Here is an 18,485-nt window from a genome sequence, read left to right on the forward strand (position 1 = left end):
TGAAATGTCAGAAAAGCCATGATACCAGCACTCCAGGAATGGCAGAAGTTGCCTCATTCTGCAAAATGCAATTACTCCTGATGAACTGATGAACATAATATATTTTTGAACTTCTTTTAGAATCAGTTGCTGTATGAAAGGCCTTTGAGAATTAATCCAGATTTTCCAAGTCAGAACTCAAAAAGGCACTTGAAGTGTTTGAATTGTTAACATTCAATAACTGACTTTTCTATAGAATGCATCCAAAGGAACAGATTCATTTAATTAAAGACTGTGTTAGTAATTACACTTGGAAATGTGATTACAGAAAACAACCCCAGCAGGTTTGAGTAGGCTCAGGTTGGTGCAGGAGCTGGGCTGAGGAAGGAGAGGTTTGCAGAAGCTGTGTTCTCCTTTCTGGGGAGGAAATCTGTCACTTTTTATGTCTTTCACAGCCCAAGTTCAAAACTTGACAGCAATAACCTTCCAACTGTATCTACATGAATTGGATGCTATGACTTCAATGAAAGACAATCTTGTGTGAGATTCCTTTGGTTACATTTCAAAGATTTATTCAAACTACATGAGGTTTTGTAAGAACGAAGCACAAAAGATGATTTTTTCCAGGCCCTGGTTCAATAAAGCCCAGAGGCTTAAGCATGTCATTGTGAGCCTCTGACTGGACCTGTGCACAGAAATGAAATCTTTACATAATCTTTACAACAGGCATCTTCTTATGACTTGGCTGAAGAATGGCTTCAGAGAGATAATTAAAGAGAGAGATTTTTCATGAGTTAAGTGAAACCTCCTGCACAGAACTGGCAGGAGATTCATGCATGAGGTTTCTTTTGCCTGTCAATAATGTCCCCAAAATGTTACAGCAGAAATACAGCAGGAGAACATGCTCTGAAGTTATACAATGTGCATTCTGTTTATAAACTTCATAATGAAGATGTTTGTCTCTCCATTAGTTGATCTTTTCAGATTCCCAAGAAGTTCTGCAGGATGTTAGGGCAGAAAAGGGTCTTTGTCACATCTTATGAAACATCGTGAGCCTGAAGTGTCTGAACTAACCTTTCTTCAAACAGCATTACTGCAGGTCAGCAAAGTTCAAGGATTCTTCAGATCAATCTTTTTCTGTTCATGTTCAAGAGAAATTTAGGACAGAGCTTATTGTCGTGAATAAGAAATATTCTTGGAATCTAAGCTGCCAGAATCTCCAAAGTGCACACTGTAAACATTTCACTGCCTCAGTGACAGCCAAGTGAGGATGCCTTGCTCATTATCCATAAAGAATATGTGGCACAGATGAGCCCAGAATGTAAATTTCTAAGGAAATGGAGAAAATATAATTCATTTTTCATGCAGAAATGTGAGATTTTTTCTTTTTCATGCTGAAAGGTTCATGGAAAATTAATTAGGAGAAGTTTAACAAATGTGTTGTGTTGGTAATGCTGTAAAAGTACTTTTCAACACCAAAGGAAATAAGGGAGGCTGCAATCATCGAGGTTAAATGGAAAATGGGAGGAGCAAATGGGCTGTTCATTATAGATATTTAAATAAATGCCAGAAATTAGCAGAAATGTAAAAAGGGAGATATAGTTTACTGCAGTGTGGTATGAAATGCAGTAACTGTTCAAATTCACAATTTGTTAGCGTTTTGCAGTGCCCTTTCTGAAGGGAAAGGAGGTGTTTGCACTCAGTGCAGACAGTGAAATGTCTGTGTGCACTCACCAAAACTGCAGCCATGTCAATGACACACTGAATTTTGCTGAGAGATGAGGGCTTTGCTGCAGTGCAGTTTGTTTGCTGGCAGGTGAGCTGGGGCAGGCACGATTGAAGTGTCCCAAAACAAGCAGAGGCTGGTTGGTATTTCTGGAGCCATATCCATTATTTACAGTTACTAGGCTGTGAGGGTATTTGCAGCAATGTCACACTAACCTCCATGAATTCTTGATTGAGAGATAAAAAATTAACACTATGGACTGATGGCAGCACTGGTGGATAGAGACAAGTGGTTTTAGAGGCAGCACAGTGCTGGTAGCACCAACACAGCCCCAGCACCTCAGAAATCCCAGCCAGGATTGATGCCATCCCCACACAGCTGGCACTGCACAGGGGTTGGCTTTTCCCTGCCATTTCTAGATTTGCTGGGTTGTCCAAACTTCCCTGAGCCACGAGACGATGCAGAGCAGTGCTGGAGCTGCAATTTCCCTCCAGCAGGGAATGTCAGCTTGTCCTCTGGCAGCCTGAGGAGCTGCTGGTCCCCTGTGCCCCCTCCCCTTCCAGGCAGGGCTTCTTTCCCTGAGCCTGGCTCTGGCTTTGGGGCTCCTGAGCAGCAGCAGAGCCTGGCCCTGCAGTCAGGGAAACCACCCTGCAGGTGACAGCCTCACTTTGTTCCCCTGTGCACTAATGGTGATGATTATGCAGAAGTACAGAAGTGAAAAGCAGAACTCTGGTGTGGTTTGTTCCTTAGTAACAGCTGCAGTAGGAATTGGCTGTGATGCCAAGGCTTGTGCTGAGCATCACCAGTTTCAGGAACTGTTTGTGCTGGACTGGGGGCCTCAGCCTGGGCTCTCTCATAGGCTTTGGGTTAATGTTTGGACTACTCCTGAAACATCACCTGTAAACTTCCCTCTCATTTAAAGCAGTCAGCTCCCTCAGAACTAAAGAAATTCCAGGAATGAAATGGAGCCAGGCAGGAACGGAACACATCAGTTCCCTAGAGTGCAAAGCACACAGGGCTGCCCAGAGCAGAGCCCAGCTCTGAGTTCCTGACCACTCTGCCTCTCATTTGGTGAATTATGTGGGGCTTCAGTGATGCTTTTGTGTTCTTTTTATTTCAAAACAGCAACTTCTACTAAAATCTCCTTCAAGTGAAACTGAATTTACTGTTATTTTATACTGACATGAATTCTCTCTCCAGAATGTGGTTGTTGGTGGGTTTTTGCTGGTTTATCATCCTGAACTGATGGAGGCCTGTAATGTTCCCCTGGTCTGAGCAGAAGGACCTGGCTCAAGGCTCATAAGCAGGAGAGCTTTCATCTGCTTTGAAAGGGGTTTGCAACAGCTCCTGGTTTAGTATTGGAGCCTTCTGTTCAGGAGTGTTTAAGGGGTACATTGTAATTGGAAAGCATGTGCATGGACTTCTTAATTATTTTTAATCATTCACTGTACATAAATCCTGGAGCAGAGAGCTTAAAGAAAAGCTGATTTATTTTTGAATACTTTTTGCACAGAGAAGATTCCAAAAGACAAAGCTATTTCTGCAGGACCCTTGAGGGACACCACTTGTTACTGCATTTTATTACATTGCTTAGATTTAAATTCTGAAATGTGCAGAATGTTATCTGTACATTATCCTGCTTTTCAACCACACCTTTAAAGTCAGAGGATCCTTTGCTGAAGAGGAGCTGCTTATTGACAGTTTCTGCTTCCCAATGTAAGGCTTTCAGTAGTGCCCATATTTAAAGTGTTTTACATAATTCATTGCACTATTTTCTTCCTGCCCTAGGAAATTATAAGCATCTCTTGCTGTGATCTTTCACTCCAAGGATTAAGACTCTTTTCATATTCATAAATGTGAGGAATTCTAATAACTGGAGTGTCAGTGAGCTCTGGGTGATGGTCAGAAGGGGCAGGGGAGGCTCTGGGGGTGGCTCCTGCAGCACTGCTGGGAGTGCCACTGTGCTGAGGGAGGATTTATAGGGGACATTGCAAATCTATTTGTCCTGCTTCCCAGGGATGAAGGTTTGCAGCATTAAACACAGCCAGGAGACAGGTATAAACTGACTAATGATGAGAAATCAGGAGTGAAGGATTTGAATAGCTTACATCTGTGTTTGAGACTGAGTGATCCATCTCTTGTTTTGTATGCCTATCAGTGCTGAATGAACAACAGCTGTAGCTTAGAAACCGATGAGACTTTCTCTTAGGAAATGCTTTTTACAGCCCTGTCACAGTTTAAATGGACTTTCAAGCTGTGCTGATGTTAAGTCCCCTGTTTGGGGCTGGGATGATGGAAGAATTGCTATCCATTTCCAGCTACAGAGACTGCCGTGTTGTCAGAAGTTCCATATTTTAAAATATTACTCAAAATTCTGAATTTTCTGACACATGGCATTTATGTAGCTAACTCTTGGGGCACTTTTGCCTTTTGTATAATTCATTTTGCAGTAATAGCTCCCAAATATAGTAAAATTCCTTTAAATGCAGTACTTTAGGTAGTTAAAATCAAACAAACAAACAAACAAGTTAAAACTTAACTTACTGGCCACAAATCTTAAACTCCCCCCCAGGTAAAGGGGCTGTGCATTGCTTTCTCCTGGTGAAGTATCTCCCTGCTCTCATCTTGCTGACCTATTCCCTTTTTTAATGCTTTAAATGTGTTGCTGCTATGAGGTTATTAAGACAAAAGTGTTTATTTCAGTTTAGACATCAAACTCCCCCAGTTCTGCTCCCTCCCAGTCATGAGGCTCTGCTTTCCCTGCAGACTGGAATCTTTGGGAGTGGTGGTGCCTTCCTCCTGTGCAGTTTCCCACGAGAATCTCACACCAGGTTAACAGAGCTATGGATATGCACCCTGAGCTTTGAGTCCTCCCAGCAAAAAGATGGAAAAATACTTGATTATTTCTACCTCAGTGTAAGGGAGCAACCTGAACTGGAGATACACTCCAGCTGTGAATGTCAGGGATAAAGAGGCAGCTTACAAATGGCATTGAAAACTGTGCTGCTGAGAGGGAAAAAGATTTGGTTTCTTATTGTTCTGCTGGCTTCAGGTTGATTTTTTTTAAAAAAAGAAAAGTGTGTTTTGATGAGGATTACACAGAGCAATGGCTTTGGAAAGTGCAGGAGCTCTTCTCTTCAGATGTTTGCCTTTTAGACTGACTTTCCTGGACTGCTTGGTGTGGCTGGTTGTGCTGAGCTGCTGCAGTGACAAGCAGGAGCAGCTCTGTCCTCGTGCAGCACGGGCTGGTGGCATTAATGTGCCAACATCTGTTCGCTGCAGCAGAGGCACCACGACCTTGCTGTATCATCATCCATTTCCCCAAAACAAACCAGCCAGAACTAGTGCTGCTAGAAACAATTTGAAGAACATCAGCACATAGTCAAACTTGTTTAGTCTCTGACACTGATGGAGGGGTTGTTGCTTTTGTGACCAAAGCTCATCAGGACCACAGAAGCCCTGGTTTGCCCAGGGGCTGGGGACAGCTCATCCCACCAGGAGACATCCCTGGGGAAGGTGGGATGGGCACCCAGAGCTGAGAGCAGCCTGGCTGCTTCACAGGCTGTGTTCTGGTCAGGGTGCCTGCGAGCACTGCCAAAGGGCTCTGTCTTCACTGCGGGTGCAGAAGTGGTGGAGGAGGAACGTGAGCCCCTGGGCGATGGGAATTTGTGTTTGTACCTTCAGCCCCTGGGCTATGGGAATTTGTGTTTGTACCTTCAGCCCCTGGCAGCTGGGGACAGCAGAGCCGTGCCTGTCACTCCAGCCCCTGCAGCAGACTTTGTGCTGTTCCCTCTGCAGCCCCCAGAGCCAGCCCAGCTGCCAACAGCCCTGGAACTGGGAGGGAGCGTGGAAACTGCTGCTCCCAGGGGCACTTTGGTTCAGAGAGGATTTATCTGGGGGGATCTCTGCTCAGAGCAGGTGGGGGCCCAGAGGCCACTGCTGCCCATGGCTGGTGGCCCTGGGGGTGGCTGTGGGGACTGAAGCACCCTGGGCCAGCACACTGGCCAGTGTTTGCCAGCTCCTGCGAGAGCTGCTCCTCACACAGTGTGGCACTCTGAACTGCCCTAACTATGGGGGCAGAAAGAACCCTTTGTGCATTTAAACTCCTTCCCAAATGGGTTCTAATGAAGGTAAATCCTTCCTTAGCCTCGGGTCTGGCAACAGTTTAAGGCAGCCATAGAGGTATAATTGAATTGCTTTGTCCCACAAGCTCCAATGGTGGCAAATCAGATATATTTGTATAAAGATGAATTATTTATTAAGACAAATGAACAGAAAAAAAGATAACAGATGGAAGATCTTAATCAGAATTACTTCCTACTCTGCACAAAACTAAAAAAATATAATTGATTATATCATCATAGAATAGTGCATGATATCAAGGTACTTGTACTAAAGCTGGCAAAAGAGATGGCATTGATTAAGAGTTGAATGTAACTTACCCCAAAATGATGATAATGTACAGATTTCTTCACTCAATCCCAGGGAAGTAACCATGGAGTAGGCATCCCTACCCATGGGACAAACTCCACACATTTCCAGGAAAAGGCATGGAAGATTTCTACTTAGTGAAAGTTCTGTGTGGCTTTATGGTTGCGCAGTGGATGGCTGTCAGTCAGAAATGCAGCTTACCTTGTAAGATGTCCCTTCAAACCAAGATGTTCATTGGCACCTGGGAGATGCCAGCCCAGCGCTAACCCATGGCACCAAAAGAACTCCCTGTGACACATCTTGTCCTGTTTGAGTTATCTGAGTGGTTAACAAACAACAGATCAGATTTTATGGGTAGGATGTCCTCTGTTCCTGCTGATGGTGGTGGCTGCTGGCAGCACCACCTTCCCATTGATGCCTTAGCATTCAGCTTTTATATTTTTCAGATCCTGCACTGCTTTAGTGTATAACTCTGGAACTCCATGGCCTGTCTGCTGCTGTTCTCCCATGTTATTCAGACAAAACAGTTGCTCTCCAGGCCTGAAATTCAAGGATACCTCAGTGTCTCAGGCTCTGAAAAGCATAAACAAAAGTGAGCTGGGGGGATCAAACTGGAGGTATATGACTTCAGTGTCTGAAGCTGTAATTGGAGGATTAACCCCAATGTGTAAATGGACCAAATTTATAATTGTGTGAAAAATTCATGACTCTTGTTCATCTTGGGTGTAGCCTCTGGGAGGCTTCTGTTGCCCAAGGTATATCTTTTGAAGGCCTTCAATAAATACCTGCTTTTACTCTCTCAATCTTGTCCAGCCACTCCAAGGCATCACCCTGGCCCGGGCAGAGCTGGGAGATGTCTCAGCTCTGGCAGTGCCAGTGCCCAGCTCTGTCCCCTGACAGAGGTGATGACACCTCTGGTTCAGGGTGTCCCCTGCCATGGGCACTGACCCAGCCCTGCCCAGGGCTGGCAGCCAGGGCAAGGGCAGCAGCCCAAATCCACCCGAGTGCTGCAAGTTTGCACAAGTGAGGCTGCAGGGAGCTGGGGGTCGCTGCTAATGGAGTTCCTGGGCCAGGTTCATCATCACATCTGCCCTGCTGCTTGGGAGGCTGATGGTGTGTGAGTGCCTGGTGCCACACAGGAGGGATGGCCATGCAATTTTCGGGCTAATGACTGTGCTGACCTGATGTCCTCATGCAGCTGCTTTCTATTACTGTCGCTTAACTGGGACAGGGCAGGCTCAGGGGACTGGCTCTCTGTAATGAGCTGCCTGTGCAATTATGGCACTTGCTGCACACACCAGGGCTAAACCTAGCTCATTTCTGCTTCATCATCTATTTTTATATTATTCTGGCATAACGTGGGCATTCTGAAGAATGTGAGTGTATGGCTCCTGGGTGAAATGGATAGTGCTAACAGTGCTGCTGAGTGCTGCGAGGCAGGCGTGGCCAGGGAATTGTTTCATTGCTGCCTTCTCACTCTGTCCTCTTGCCTCGGTGCTCTGGAGCCTTACAAAATTATTGACACATGAAAAAAAATATCACCAGAGACCTTTTTGTTTATATTTATATTCCAGTTCTATTTTTCTTTTCTTGCTAAATTAAGCAGGGAGCATTAATGTCATCTTTACCAGAATCCATGGAAAAGCTGTAGTGGCTCAACAGTTTATTTGAAAATGCTTTGTTTACCTTGAATCTCAGATTTAATTTATAGCAATTGCATTCTGGATCATGAACTTCTACCATCTAATAAGTGTGAAATCCTACTTTTGTTGACTTCTATATCATAGGCAGCAGTGCAGCAGTACATGTGGATATTTGCTAAAGGTATGGATAAAGTAGGTTTAGATTGCTTGTAGGAGGACAGAAAACAAAGACCATACATTTTGTTGCATGCAAAACCTGTGTGTTTTTTGTGGTAACTTACTGTGTATTGATGTTTTCTCTCACTACCTCATTACAGCAGTAATGGAATTTATTCCCAGTATTAAACAGGAACCGTTTGGCAAGTTCTGTGCAGCTCATGTTGCTTTGAAAAGTGACTTCTTATTTCAGAGAAATGTTATTTTCTAACTACTTTGTTCCAGACACACAAATACACAGACTCTTTCATGAAAATCATTGTAAAGGTAGTTAGAATGAGTGTTTCAGGGTTTTTTTTTTCCTTTTTTAATTTATTTTGCATAGTTTATTCAGGTTACACTGCAGAAATTTTTAAAAAAGATGACGTTATGACTGAGACTTATATTAAGTGAACTATCCATGATAACTACTCCACATTTTGCAGACTGATTTACAGAGCAAATTTAGCTTAAAGATCTTAAACAGCCAATATTAACTGAGCATCACAAATACTATTAGGATGTAGTTAAGGGCAGATATATTTTTCACCAACTGCTGAAGTCATTGCCTGTAGACTTACTGAGTTAACAGAAATTTGGAGTAACCTAATGCTGTTATCCATAGCAGTAAATAAACTGAGCAAAATTTAATTAAAGATACATATCTATGAAATATGAGTCTTGATTCCCCCTGTTCTCCCTTCAGCATATTCCATTCATGTATGCCTTTAATAGATTGGATTTTTTTACTGGGCACTCATGTGAGACAGCCATAGGTTGTTATGTTGAGCCTTGTGGAAGCCCCAGAGAGCTGATCCTGCAGGAGATCCCAGGAATTTCTCACTTTTGCTTTCAGGAGCAACTAATGACCAGCAGCATTTTACCCTCACAGCTCTTGTAGGGCCCAGGACTTTAAATCTTGGCTTTTAAAATGTAGGTGTACATTTTTGTGTACTGGGCAAAAATCCATCAGAGAGTTCTCTAGTGCACCTCAGTTTGGCCATCTTGTTTATATTGTGCAGAGAAGAGTTGCTACAAATAAACCTCTTAGAGCCTTCCCAAAAAGTTTTTAAAAAATAGCTAGGCTGTTAATCAAGAAAAACAGTTTTAGTTTAGAACTTTATTTGAGTGTTAGTCAGAACAAGGGTAAGAACACAAATGAAAAAGCTCAGCCTTGATGAGTGAATATTTTTGGGTCAAGTCCCACCTTGCTGACACTCAGGAGCTTTGGTGACCTTTAAGGATTAGGTTTATAAAGGGTCATGTAGGGTTTCTTGGTAGTCTGAGAGAGGAGTGGGGATGTAAATGTTAATTTTGCTTCATTTTCCAGAATTGCTTTTAGAAATCAAGAAGGAGGTGAATGAAAACTGATGAATTAGCAAGAAGAACTGCTTTAGCAAGAAGGTGATCTCTCTTGCATACATATTTTTCTATGCTTTTGATGGAGGGATTTAAATATGTTTAAAGAAAAATTTGGATTTATAGCTACATTTATCATGATTACTTCACTAAATTTGGCAAGGTGCATTAGAATTCCATGTTTCAAAGGCACAGTGCTTTAGGAAGGGAAGTATTACAATATGGTTTGCCTTATTTTTCTAATTTTATCAACACTGAAAGTGCCAGACAGTACACTGCAATATTCCTAAAGGCTTGTTGGCTGGTTTGGTTTTATCTTTTTTCTTTCTCCTGCTCTCCTGCTGTTGTTTCTCACAGTGAAGCAGTGAGATTACAGGTAATTGTCCCCATCATGGAGCCAGAGGAGTGAGGAGCACAGCACAGGGCTGGATTCTCTGCACCCTGCCATGAAGCAGCTCCAGCACTCAGGTTCTGCTCAGGGCTCTGCACTGGGAGCCACAAGCAGAAATCTGCTCTGAACCAGGCTGCTGACTGCTCCAGGCTGACAAAAACTCGGAAAAGTCAGAGGGCAATCAGCCTCCCATCCCTCCCAACCCACAGGTGGATTCCCAATGTAATAAAAGGTTGCAGCACAGTGATTATCACACTGTGATTTTTCATACTGCCTGAGCTCAGGGAGACAAACTTTAAACAGAGAATTTCACATTTATTCAGATAAATGCCAGGACATCCACGGGACCTTGTCAGGGCTCTGCCCTTGATCTCATCCTCACAAATCTTGCTCAGTTCCCTTGCAGGGTGTTTCTGCAGCAGATTCAGGACTGGGTAAGCAGTGGAGGTGTTGGTCTCCAGGACTGTCAGTCAGATATTTTGTGTCTAAAAGGAAATAAAATTACAGTAATTTCACTACTATAAGGCGCACCCTTCTGACTAAAATTTTGATTGCAACCCAGAAGTGCGGCTTATACTCGTGAAATTACTGTAATTCTGTCTTGGCATCAGCAATTCCAATACCATTAATACTATTTCTAAGTTTATCTATTTTCTTCATGCTTAAAATCCTGTATGCCTAATATTCCAAACAGGTTTCTAAAGTCCAAACTGCCAAAGATTGTTTTGGGTGTTTATTTGCACCATATATTTTCCTAGTCCTGGCCTCATTTTTTTTTCAATCCTTTCTCTTGTTCCATAGGAACTAGCGAATGGGGAAAATATTACATGTAAAAACTGATTTTTTTTAATGTACAGGATACAGATTGATGTGAAAAGGTGACAAAAGTTAAGAAAATGCCTTTTTTAGAATAATCAGTGACAGAAAAAGATCTTCACATGTGGGTGAGATGGGAGAGTTCAGTGAAACGCTCATCAGCTTCAGGCACAGGATAGATGAGAATCCTGGCTCCAAACATGTACCTTTCAATTTTTTGTCTTTGAACTTTGACACAGGGAATTTCATGTACTTTTAACACAAAATTGATACTAAATGAGCTGTCCAGTCTCATGTTTGAGGAGCTTTCTTCGTTCAAGAAAGTTTCTTTTATTTCTTTCTGGAAGGTGTTGTCTTGAGCTATGTAACAAATAGCAGCTATTTGCTTCCTGGTTTAGAATGGCAAATACTTTCCTGTGTTCATTCTGGAGAGAGGAACTATGGGTGCATTCACCTTGAGATTAGACCTTTCTAAATGCTCAAAGCAGTAACCACAGTTTAAAAGACTCTCCTTTTTTGCAGTGTTATCAGCATGTCTGTGTTTTTGTCAGTATTTGCAGGATTCCTCACATACAATGGGAAGTTCTGCATTGAGTACAACTTCCAGGAATAGCAAAAAAAGCCATTTTAAAAGATGTTCTCTGTCAGTCACGTCCAGCTTGTAGCACAAGAAGGATAAATGGCATCTTGCTTGGGAAGGTGACACAAGCCCACGGTTTTGTTATGTCACAGAGGGATTACGGTGAGAGAGACAGCATCCCTCACCTGAGCCGTAATTCCTCCTGCTGGAACTGCTGTGCTTTTAGCTAGGGCATAAAATGTCATGGGGAGCAGCAGGAGGGAGAATGATCATCCCTCACACAGATCGTGGGGCAGAGCATGGATTATTGGAAATGAGATGGAAATGATGGCACACCTTGCCTGCAGCCCAGGTTCTCTCTGCTCCTCCCCTGGCCCAGCCACTCCCACTTAGCACCAATTATCACAGCAATCAGCACAGCAATCAGCACAGCAATTAGCATGGCCACATCCCCCCAGGACTGCTCAGCCAGGGCTGCCTGCCATGGGGTGCAGACACTGCTTTGTGTCTGGGGTGGCTTGGCTGCACATCTTAGCCCTGCTTAAGGAGCTGGAGAGCTGGCAGTGCCTCGCAGAGGATTTAATTGAGTGATCACCCTGTGACACACAGACACTTCCTCAAAAGCCTCGGCACAGGATGGCTTGGAACTGCAATTCTTTGTCATAGCCATTACACTGCTCCCTGTCTTCATTCACTGCTCCTCAAACGTGACAGGAGATACAGCTGTGGGCTAGAAATTACAAGTTTCAGGAACAGGGGATAGGAGCGAGGGGGAGGAAGAAATCACTCATACAAATAGAATGATAATTCACTGAGTTAAGGCATGAACTTAAATAAAAAGAACTGTTAAGACTTAGATAATTGTCAATAGTCAGCCCATTAATTTCATGAGTGTTATTTCACCCATAATATTAAATTAATGTGTTTTACTGTTTATTAATTAAACATTAGCTTGAGGAATGCCATTATTTTAAGTAGAAACACTCCATCTTTGTTTCCACTGGGGTAGTGGTGAGTGTACTACCAACGATCATAATCCCTCCGGTGTGAGGATCATTTGCAGAGTTCCCAGAAGAGCTCAGGGTATGTCCCTGTCCCTGTGCCCAGGCTGGGTGCAGATGTTCTCCCAGCTGTGTATCTCAGCTGCTGCAGTGTTCCAGCAGGATAACTCAGTGTGCCAGCCTGGCACCCTGACTTGTGGCACCAGGGGCAGCTGGTGCTGCACTGCTCCACAGACAGCTCCCCTGAGCAGGGGCACTGTGTTATTTGTCATTTCTTTTGAAAATTTGTCATTAGTATGCTTGGCCTAAGAATGTGCTAATGGAATTTGATAAAAATGTAAAGCTGGGAGGAATTGCTAACACAGAGGAGCCGGGTGTGATATCCAGGAAGAGATGGATGGGCTTGCAGACCGAAATAAAAGTGAATTAATGTTAGCAATACCAAGGAAAAGGTCATGCTTCTAGGAACTAACTGGAATTCAACTGCTGAGCAGGGATTTATCAGACAATAACTTGGAGAAGAAAGATAGGGACATAATCTGTCCAGTGGTCCAGCTGAGCACTGGGTGACTGTAAAGCACCAGGAAGGAACAAAAATATAAAAGAGAAATACAGTCTTTGGACACGTAAGGTGAATTATTAAAACACAAGAGTAATTGCCTTGCAAGGCATTAGTGAGCCCTGGCTGGAGTAGTCACACTGCTCAGTTCTATTCCCTTTTCTTGCAAACTGATGGAGGGAGAAGATAGGCACCTTTGACAGAGGGTTTAGAGCAGGATTTATGGCAGCTCCAGGAAGCTCCACTCCAAATTCCAGTGTTTTAAGAAAAGTTTCTGGTATATCCTCGACAATAGGTACTTTTAGTCATTTACCTCCAATAAATATCCAGTTAAATTGTTAAGTGGAGTGTAACTCTATGAGTCTATGAGTAAAAAGACCTTTTTGTGAGGGGACACCACCAGAGTGACCTAAGGGAATGCCAGCAGGGAATGGAAGGGATGGATTTTTGTATGGTTCATTTTGGAAAGGAAAAGTAACTGCTAACACTAAAAAATATTGATGAAGATGAATAACAACAGCAACGAAAAGAAGGTGTTAGGTTGTTTGTAAATAAATAGAATTTAAATAAGTTCAGTTCTGCTTGTGTGAGAGAAATTCTTGAACAGCTTCCAAAATCCCATTAGTGACAAAGGTACACATTTCAAATAGAGCTGAACCTGGGTTTGAATCAGGTTAAATTAAATAACTGTTTGTGATTGCAGGTACCGTGTTGTAATGTGACAGGAGTTCATTTCCATTCCTAAATTCCTTTGGAATAAGTTTTTGATGAATCCACAGATGTCTCTCACTGAACAGCAGCTCTGCACACAAATTGTCTCCCTTGCTGTGCAGGCTGAGCTCTGCTCAATGAACACTGTGCTCTCCTCCCCCTTCCCTCAGCCAGGGTCATGGCTGGGCACTCCTCTGCTGCTCCTTGGAGCTGGGGAGAATTGGGGATGTCCTTTAGAGGTGATGATTAACACCAATACAAAGGAAGATCTATTCTCCTGGAGACAGAATTATAGCTAGGTGTCAGTCTGGAATTTGTGAGGAGACTATTAAGGGCTTTTCAGCCTAGTACAGTGGGGACAGTATTGTGACATAAAGTTCTAGCAAAGATTTTTGTCTTACAAACATGGTTTAACAGCCTTCAGAGTCTAATATGAGCTTATTAAATCATATCTGTTGTTTGACCTGTAACAATGTATATATGTCTTAAAATGTTTAAGTTGCTTTAATATAAATGATGAATTTCCCTGTAGTGAATTTTGTGCAGTTTTTCATAGCAGTTGACTTTGTACCTCCCTGGTGTTAGACACTGAGCTCAGTGTAACCCCTGAGTGGCAGAGAGTGGCTGATTTTTGCTTTGGGGTAGCTTTGGTGGCTGAAGTCAGCACTGCAGCTCCCAGGTGGACAAACCCTGGACACCTGTGCCCAGCAGGCTGTCCCTAGTGAGAAGGATCTGGCAAAACTTTGTCACACTCCACTTGGAATGTGGTCTTTAGACTGTGTTGCTTCTACCATGTGGAACTGAACCTTGTTCAGAGCGTATCCTGGGAATTGTGTCTGGGTTGGAAAGCTTATTGTTGCATTGCTCATTGTCAACAAATTCAAAATTAGTAAAAATAGAAACGTATTTTTCCAGTTCTCTTTTGGTATATTTCCTGGATTTTTACCCAATATTCCTGAATGTTACTGTTTTAATATATCCCTGGTTTATGTGGTTTATCCCCTTCTGATGTGCATGAGAGGTGACTAGTCTCAGTGTGAAAGACAGTTCTCTTCAGTCCTGTTCCCTCAAGCCATAACAACCAATTGATGTCAGTTACCTCAAAAGCCAATTAATCCCACTCCTGTTTTGTTGGATCAATACTAATGCATTTTTCCTGTAATTTTCAGGTTTTGACATCGCTGGATGCCAGCAAAGCTGAGGTAGGAAATTCTGTCTTATACTGCTGGAATGTTAAATAGCTGTCTGTGCTTCTCAGAGAGGGGCCAGCTTGCTTACAATTTTGGGGTGAAAGTTTAAGTTACTTCAGGATGGCATTTGTGCTGCTTCTAGTGCTTAATGAGCCAATCTTTGGAAATCTGCTCACGGTACAACAATATTTAAGCTCATAAAGCCCTTCTAGGAAAATTTTGCCATCGTGGAGGTCTTTGTGAGGGTTTCCATGGCATCAAAAGCACACAGCTTGTTTGGTGTGGGGTTTATTTCCCACCCCAGAAGGTGCAAGCTGACCTTGCCCTGTGCCCTTCTATTTTTCTCCTTTGCTCCTCAGCCAAGCAGGTTTGTGCCAGCTCCAGAGGTGGTTCTGGGGGGCTGGCACATGTTCTGTGCACCTCCACATCTGGTTTGCCTCGCTCTTGTTCTACCCTGTGCCATGAGCTGACTGAACAGACTGGAGCATGAAGGAGCAGTTGGATTTTGGAGCTGAGCTCCCATTGAATTCTGGAGTGCCATTGGCAGTGTTGTACATTAGGTGCTGATGTTGCTGCAGGTCAGCTTGATCCTTTTGGACTCATATTTATTTTTTCAGCTTTCCTCTTGATGTGTGAGTATTTCTTAGTGGTCTGAAGGTGTTCACAGGGGTGAAAACATCCTGATTATTGGAGTATGTTTTGAATAACTGCTAAAGCAAAAGTGGCAGTCCTTTGTGAGCACAAATATGTTTGACTGCACTTGTCTCTTCTGAACATTGCTGCTGAACAAGTCCCTGCACTTGTAATAAGTGGCAGATACTTTAATTTGGTGCACAGTTCCTGAGTCATTTATTTGTAATGTCAGTTGGAAGCTCAGAGTGTTCCTCTGTGGAACCCTTCTCAGACTCACAGTAGGGAATTTGTGATGTGCTCCAAAGCTAATGTTTAACTGTGACAAAATGTGTAGGTGACTCTAACTGCTGGAGTCAGATAAATTTTTAATATGAACCTTTGGTAAATTAAATTGCATTATTAAAGAGAATAGATAAACTGTGCTAGTTACTTAAAAGAACAAGAACATGAGTTCACTTGCATACTGCAAAAGAATGAGATCATTCATTTTTATTTAGATTGAGACTGTAATATCAGTGTTCAATTTAGCTGGTCTGATTCAATTGCATACTTGGCTTGTCTTAGGGAGTTTCAGGAGTAGGATTTGTACCTGTTTTTTCTCTGTTGCACTGTTCAAATGTTTGGTGCTGTTCTATGATGACTAACAGTCATTTTCAGTTTCTTGTTTCTTAATGGGATTTTGGGGGCTGAGATTTGTCACTGTGTGGGTACTACTGTTGACTCTGCTGCCTTCTATGCAGTCTGTTTTCTTATTTGTTTGTCACATGTTCTCATGTATTTTTTTCTCTTGTGTGTGCAAGATTCTAGGAATGCAAGTTTCTGCACTGGCCAATTGAGTTGCTTTGTTTGTTAGTACTCTATTGATTTGAAAACCTTGAGTTAACACATTTGGTTGTTCTTTAAGAGCTGACCAGCTGTGCCCCAGCCCATGGACCTGCTGACTTTGGGCACAGATCTGTGGGTGAGAGGTTCTGGTTGGGGGCTGTTTCTCCCATTCATGAATGTACTCAGAAGGATTGCCAAAGTTCCCCAATACAGGGCTAATCCTAACTGAAGGTAAAGGGTAATTAAATATTTTCCTGAATGGGATATTAATGCTGTTTGGAAATAGTCTGACTGAGCTCAGTGGAGTAACTCATGAAATAGCAAATAAGAGGATAAGGCATGCAGAACTGATTGATGAATTTTCATCTTTGAGGCCTTACACAACTGTGGGGATGACAAGACATATAGGACATTTCTCAGCTTTGAGAATAGTGTTCCTGTGTTTTACCTGATTTGATTTGATTTGATTAGATTTTGCTTTACCTTTGGGTCTTCATGAACAGTTCTGAGAAGGAGACAAGCCCAAATCCCCTTGTTCTGGTTTGCCTTTGTGTCAGGTCTTGTCTCATTAGAGCTCCTCCATTGTTTGCTGCTGAGGTGCTTGTGTGGGAGCTCTCTGCTCTGCTTTTGAATAAAAAAGCAGAACATTTGTTTTCTAAAATCTTTTATCAGAGCCTCTACTTGGTTGCTCTTGAACTGCTGGTCCAAGTAGTCTTGAAATTTGTTTCTTCCTTTTCCTTTGTTCTTAGGTGACACTGCTGTGTTCCCTTACTAAATTTTGTATGAAGTCTGGATGAAAACTTAGTGTTTGTGCAGCTCCTGAATGTTTTAGGAAGATGCAAACCAGCTGGGTTTTTTCTAAATGCTGGTTGCCACATATCACTACAGAGACAAGAACATCTAGAGGAATCTGTCAAGTGATCTCAGGACCTTCCTTCCATCTTTTAACACAAAGGGACAACAAATAGTGACAGAGTCAAAGCTGTAGGCAGCAAAGCCTTCCAAAAATAATTGCCAAATCTGCCCACACCGTGTCTGTTAGGGTCATCCTCTTGCAAATGTGCGAGTTAGAGGCATCTTAAAAAGGAATAGCTTTTGCATAGGTAGTCAAACACAAAGATGTTTATCACAGTTTACCCTGGTTTCTTGTTCAAACCCGTAACAGATCCTGTTAATACCATTACAAAATGAGCTGAGATCAGTCTCAAATACAGCTGTACACTGTAACAATTCCCATAACACACAATAAAACAAGTTTTCAAGTAATTTGCTGGAACAGTTTGAGGAAAACCTTATTTCCATTCTGCTAACTTTATCTATTACAGGTACATGGCATCTAGTCTTCTTATTGTTTTTTGTATGCACATTTTTCCCCATGAAAGGATGTCTCATTCAGAAACTATTTGACTTTCCAGAGTGTTCTTTCTAATTAGCAGTGAGAATAAATGATCTTTATGTTAGGCAAAGCATAATTTCTTTTCCTTTTTCTGCAACGAATGGTGTTACCAAAATAGAACAGAGAAAGCTTGTTGTGATTCCTCTTTTCCTCTGCAATATTTGAATAAATGATACAGTGAAGTTCAAGGCCTTCTTGTGAGAAGTGAGAGGTCATGCCTGATTGAAATACAAGTTCAGCATAACTGTGTGTTAGCTCTCCTCCTGCTTTAATGGGAGGAATGTCAAGGCAGCCTATTTTTTCCTCTCATAAAGAAAAGGGTGCCAATATGTCTCAATCAAATGGAATCAAAATGAGCTCAAAGCCCAAGGAGGTTATTAAATCAGAGTTTACAGGAAAGCTCAGAATAATACGGAGAATGTGGCTCTAATGACAACAAAAGTGTGATTGATACAGTGATCCATCAGGCCCTTGATTATCAGGAAATGTCACTGTTAAGCCCCCACATCCCTGACATGCAGGGGATGGGTCAGAAAAGGCCAGCACATGGATTCCCTTCATCCACCCTCTGCTGCTCCCTGGGTGGGGTCAGAGAGGAGAATCCTCTGACAGGACAGGTGATTGTGCTAGTTTTTTATTTGTAAGATGTGTATGGATAATCCTGTGTGCCTGCAGGAAATGTGTTTGATGGGCGATGTGACACGTGCCAGGTGTCCATGGCAGGTTTGGTGTGACAGCCAGCACGGAGGGGATGGAGGGCTTGGTGTCATTGTCTGCTGGCCTTGCACTGCTCCTGGGGCACACAGTGCAGTCCCAGCCCGTCAGGCTGTGGTACACACTCTGCCCAGTGTCTGACATCTCTGAGGGGAGGCAGAACGCAGCTCGAGAGCAATGAAGGAATCTGCTGGTGAGGCAGAGCTGGGTCTCACTGCCAGCACCACCGTGCTCTACCTGGTGCCAGGATGAGCTAATTCCTTTTGGAAAAGGAGTCAGAGAGGTGTGTGTGTGTAAACAGATAGCAGAGCTTGCTCAGGAAATATGCCTTACCAA

General features: G+C 42.9%; 1 protein-coding gene across 12 annotated transcripts in view; it reads left to right on the forward strand.

The window, feature by feature from the left end:
* Positions 1 to 18,485, forward strand: part of RBFOX1 (RNA binding fox-1 homolog 1) — a 1,131,477-nt gene that overhangs the window by 246,261 nt on the left and 866,731 nt on the right. For all 12 annotated transcript variants that reach the window (XM_033073813.1, XM_033073810.1, XM_033073809.1 and 9 more), the window contains exon 3: positions 14,561 to 14,593. In XM_033073813.1, coding sequence (XP_032929704.1) covers positions 14,561 to 14,593 — 33 coding nt within the window. The remainder of the gene's footprint in view (positions 1 to 14,560; positions 14,594 to 18,485) is intronic.

This window comes from Catharus ustulatus, chromosome 16, assembly GCF_009819885.2.
Source record: "Catharus ustulatus isolate bCatUst1 chromosome 16, bCatUst1.pri.v2, whole genome shotgun sequence".
NCBI classification, from domain to species: domain Eukaryota; kingdom Metazoa; phylum Chordata; class Aves; order Passeriformes; family Turdidae; genus Catharus; species Catharus ustulatus.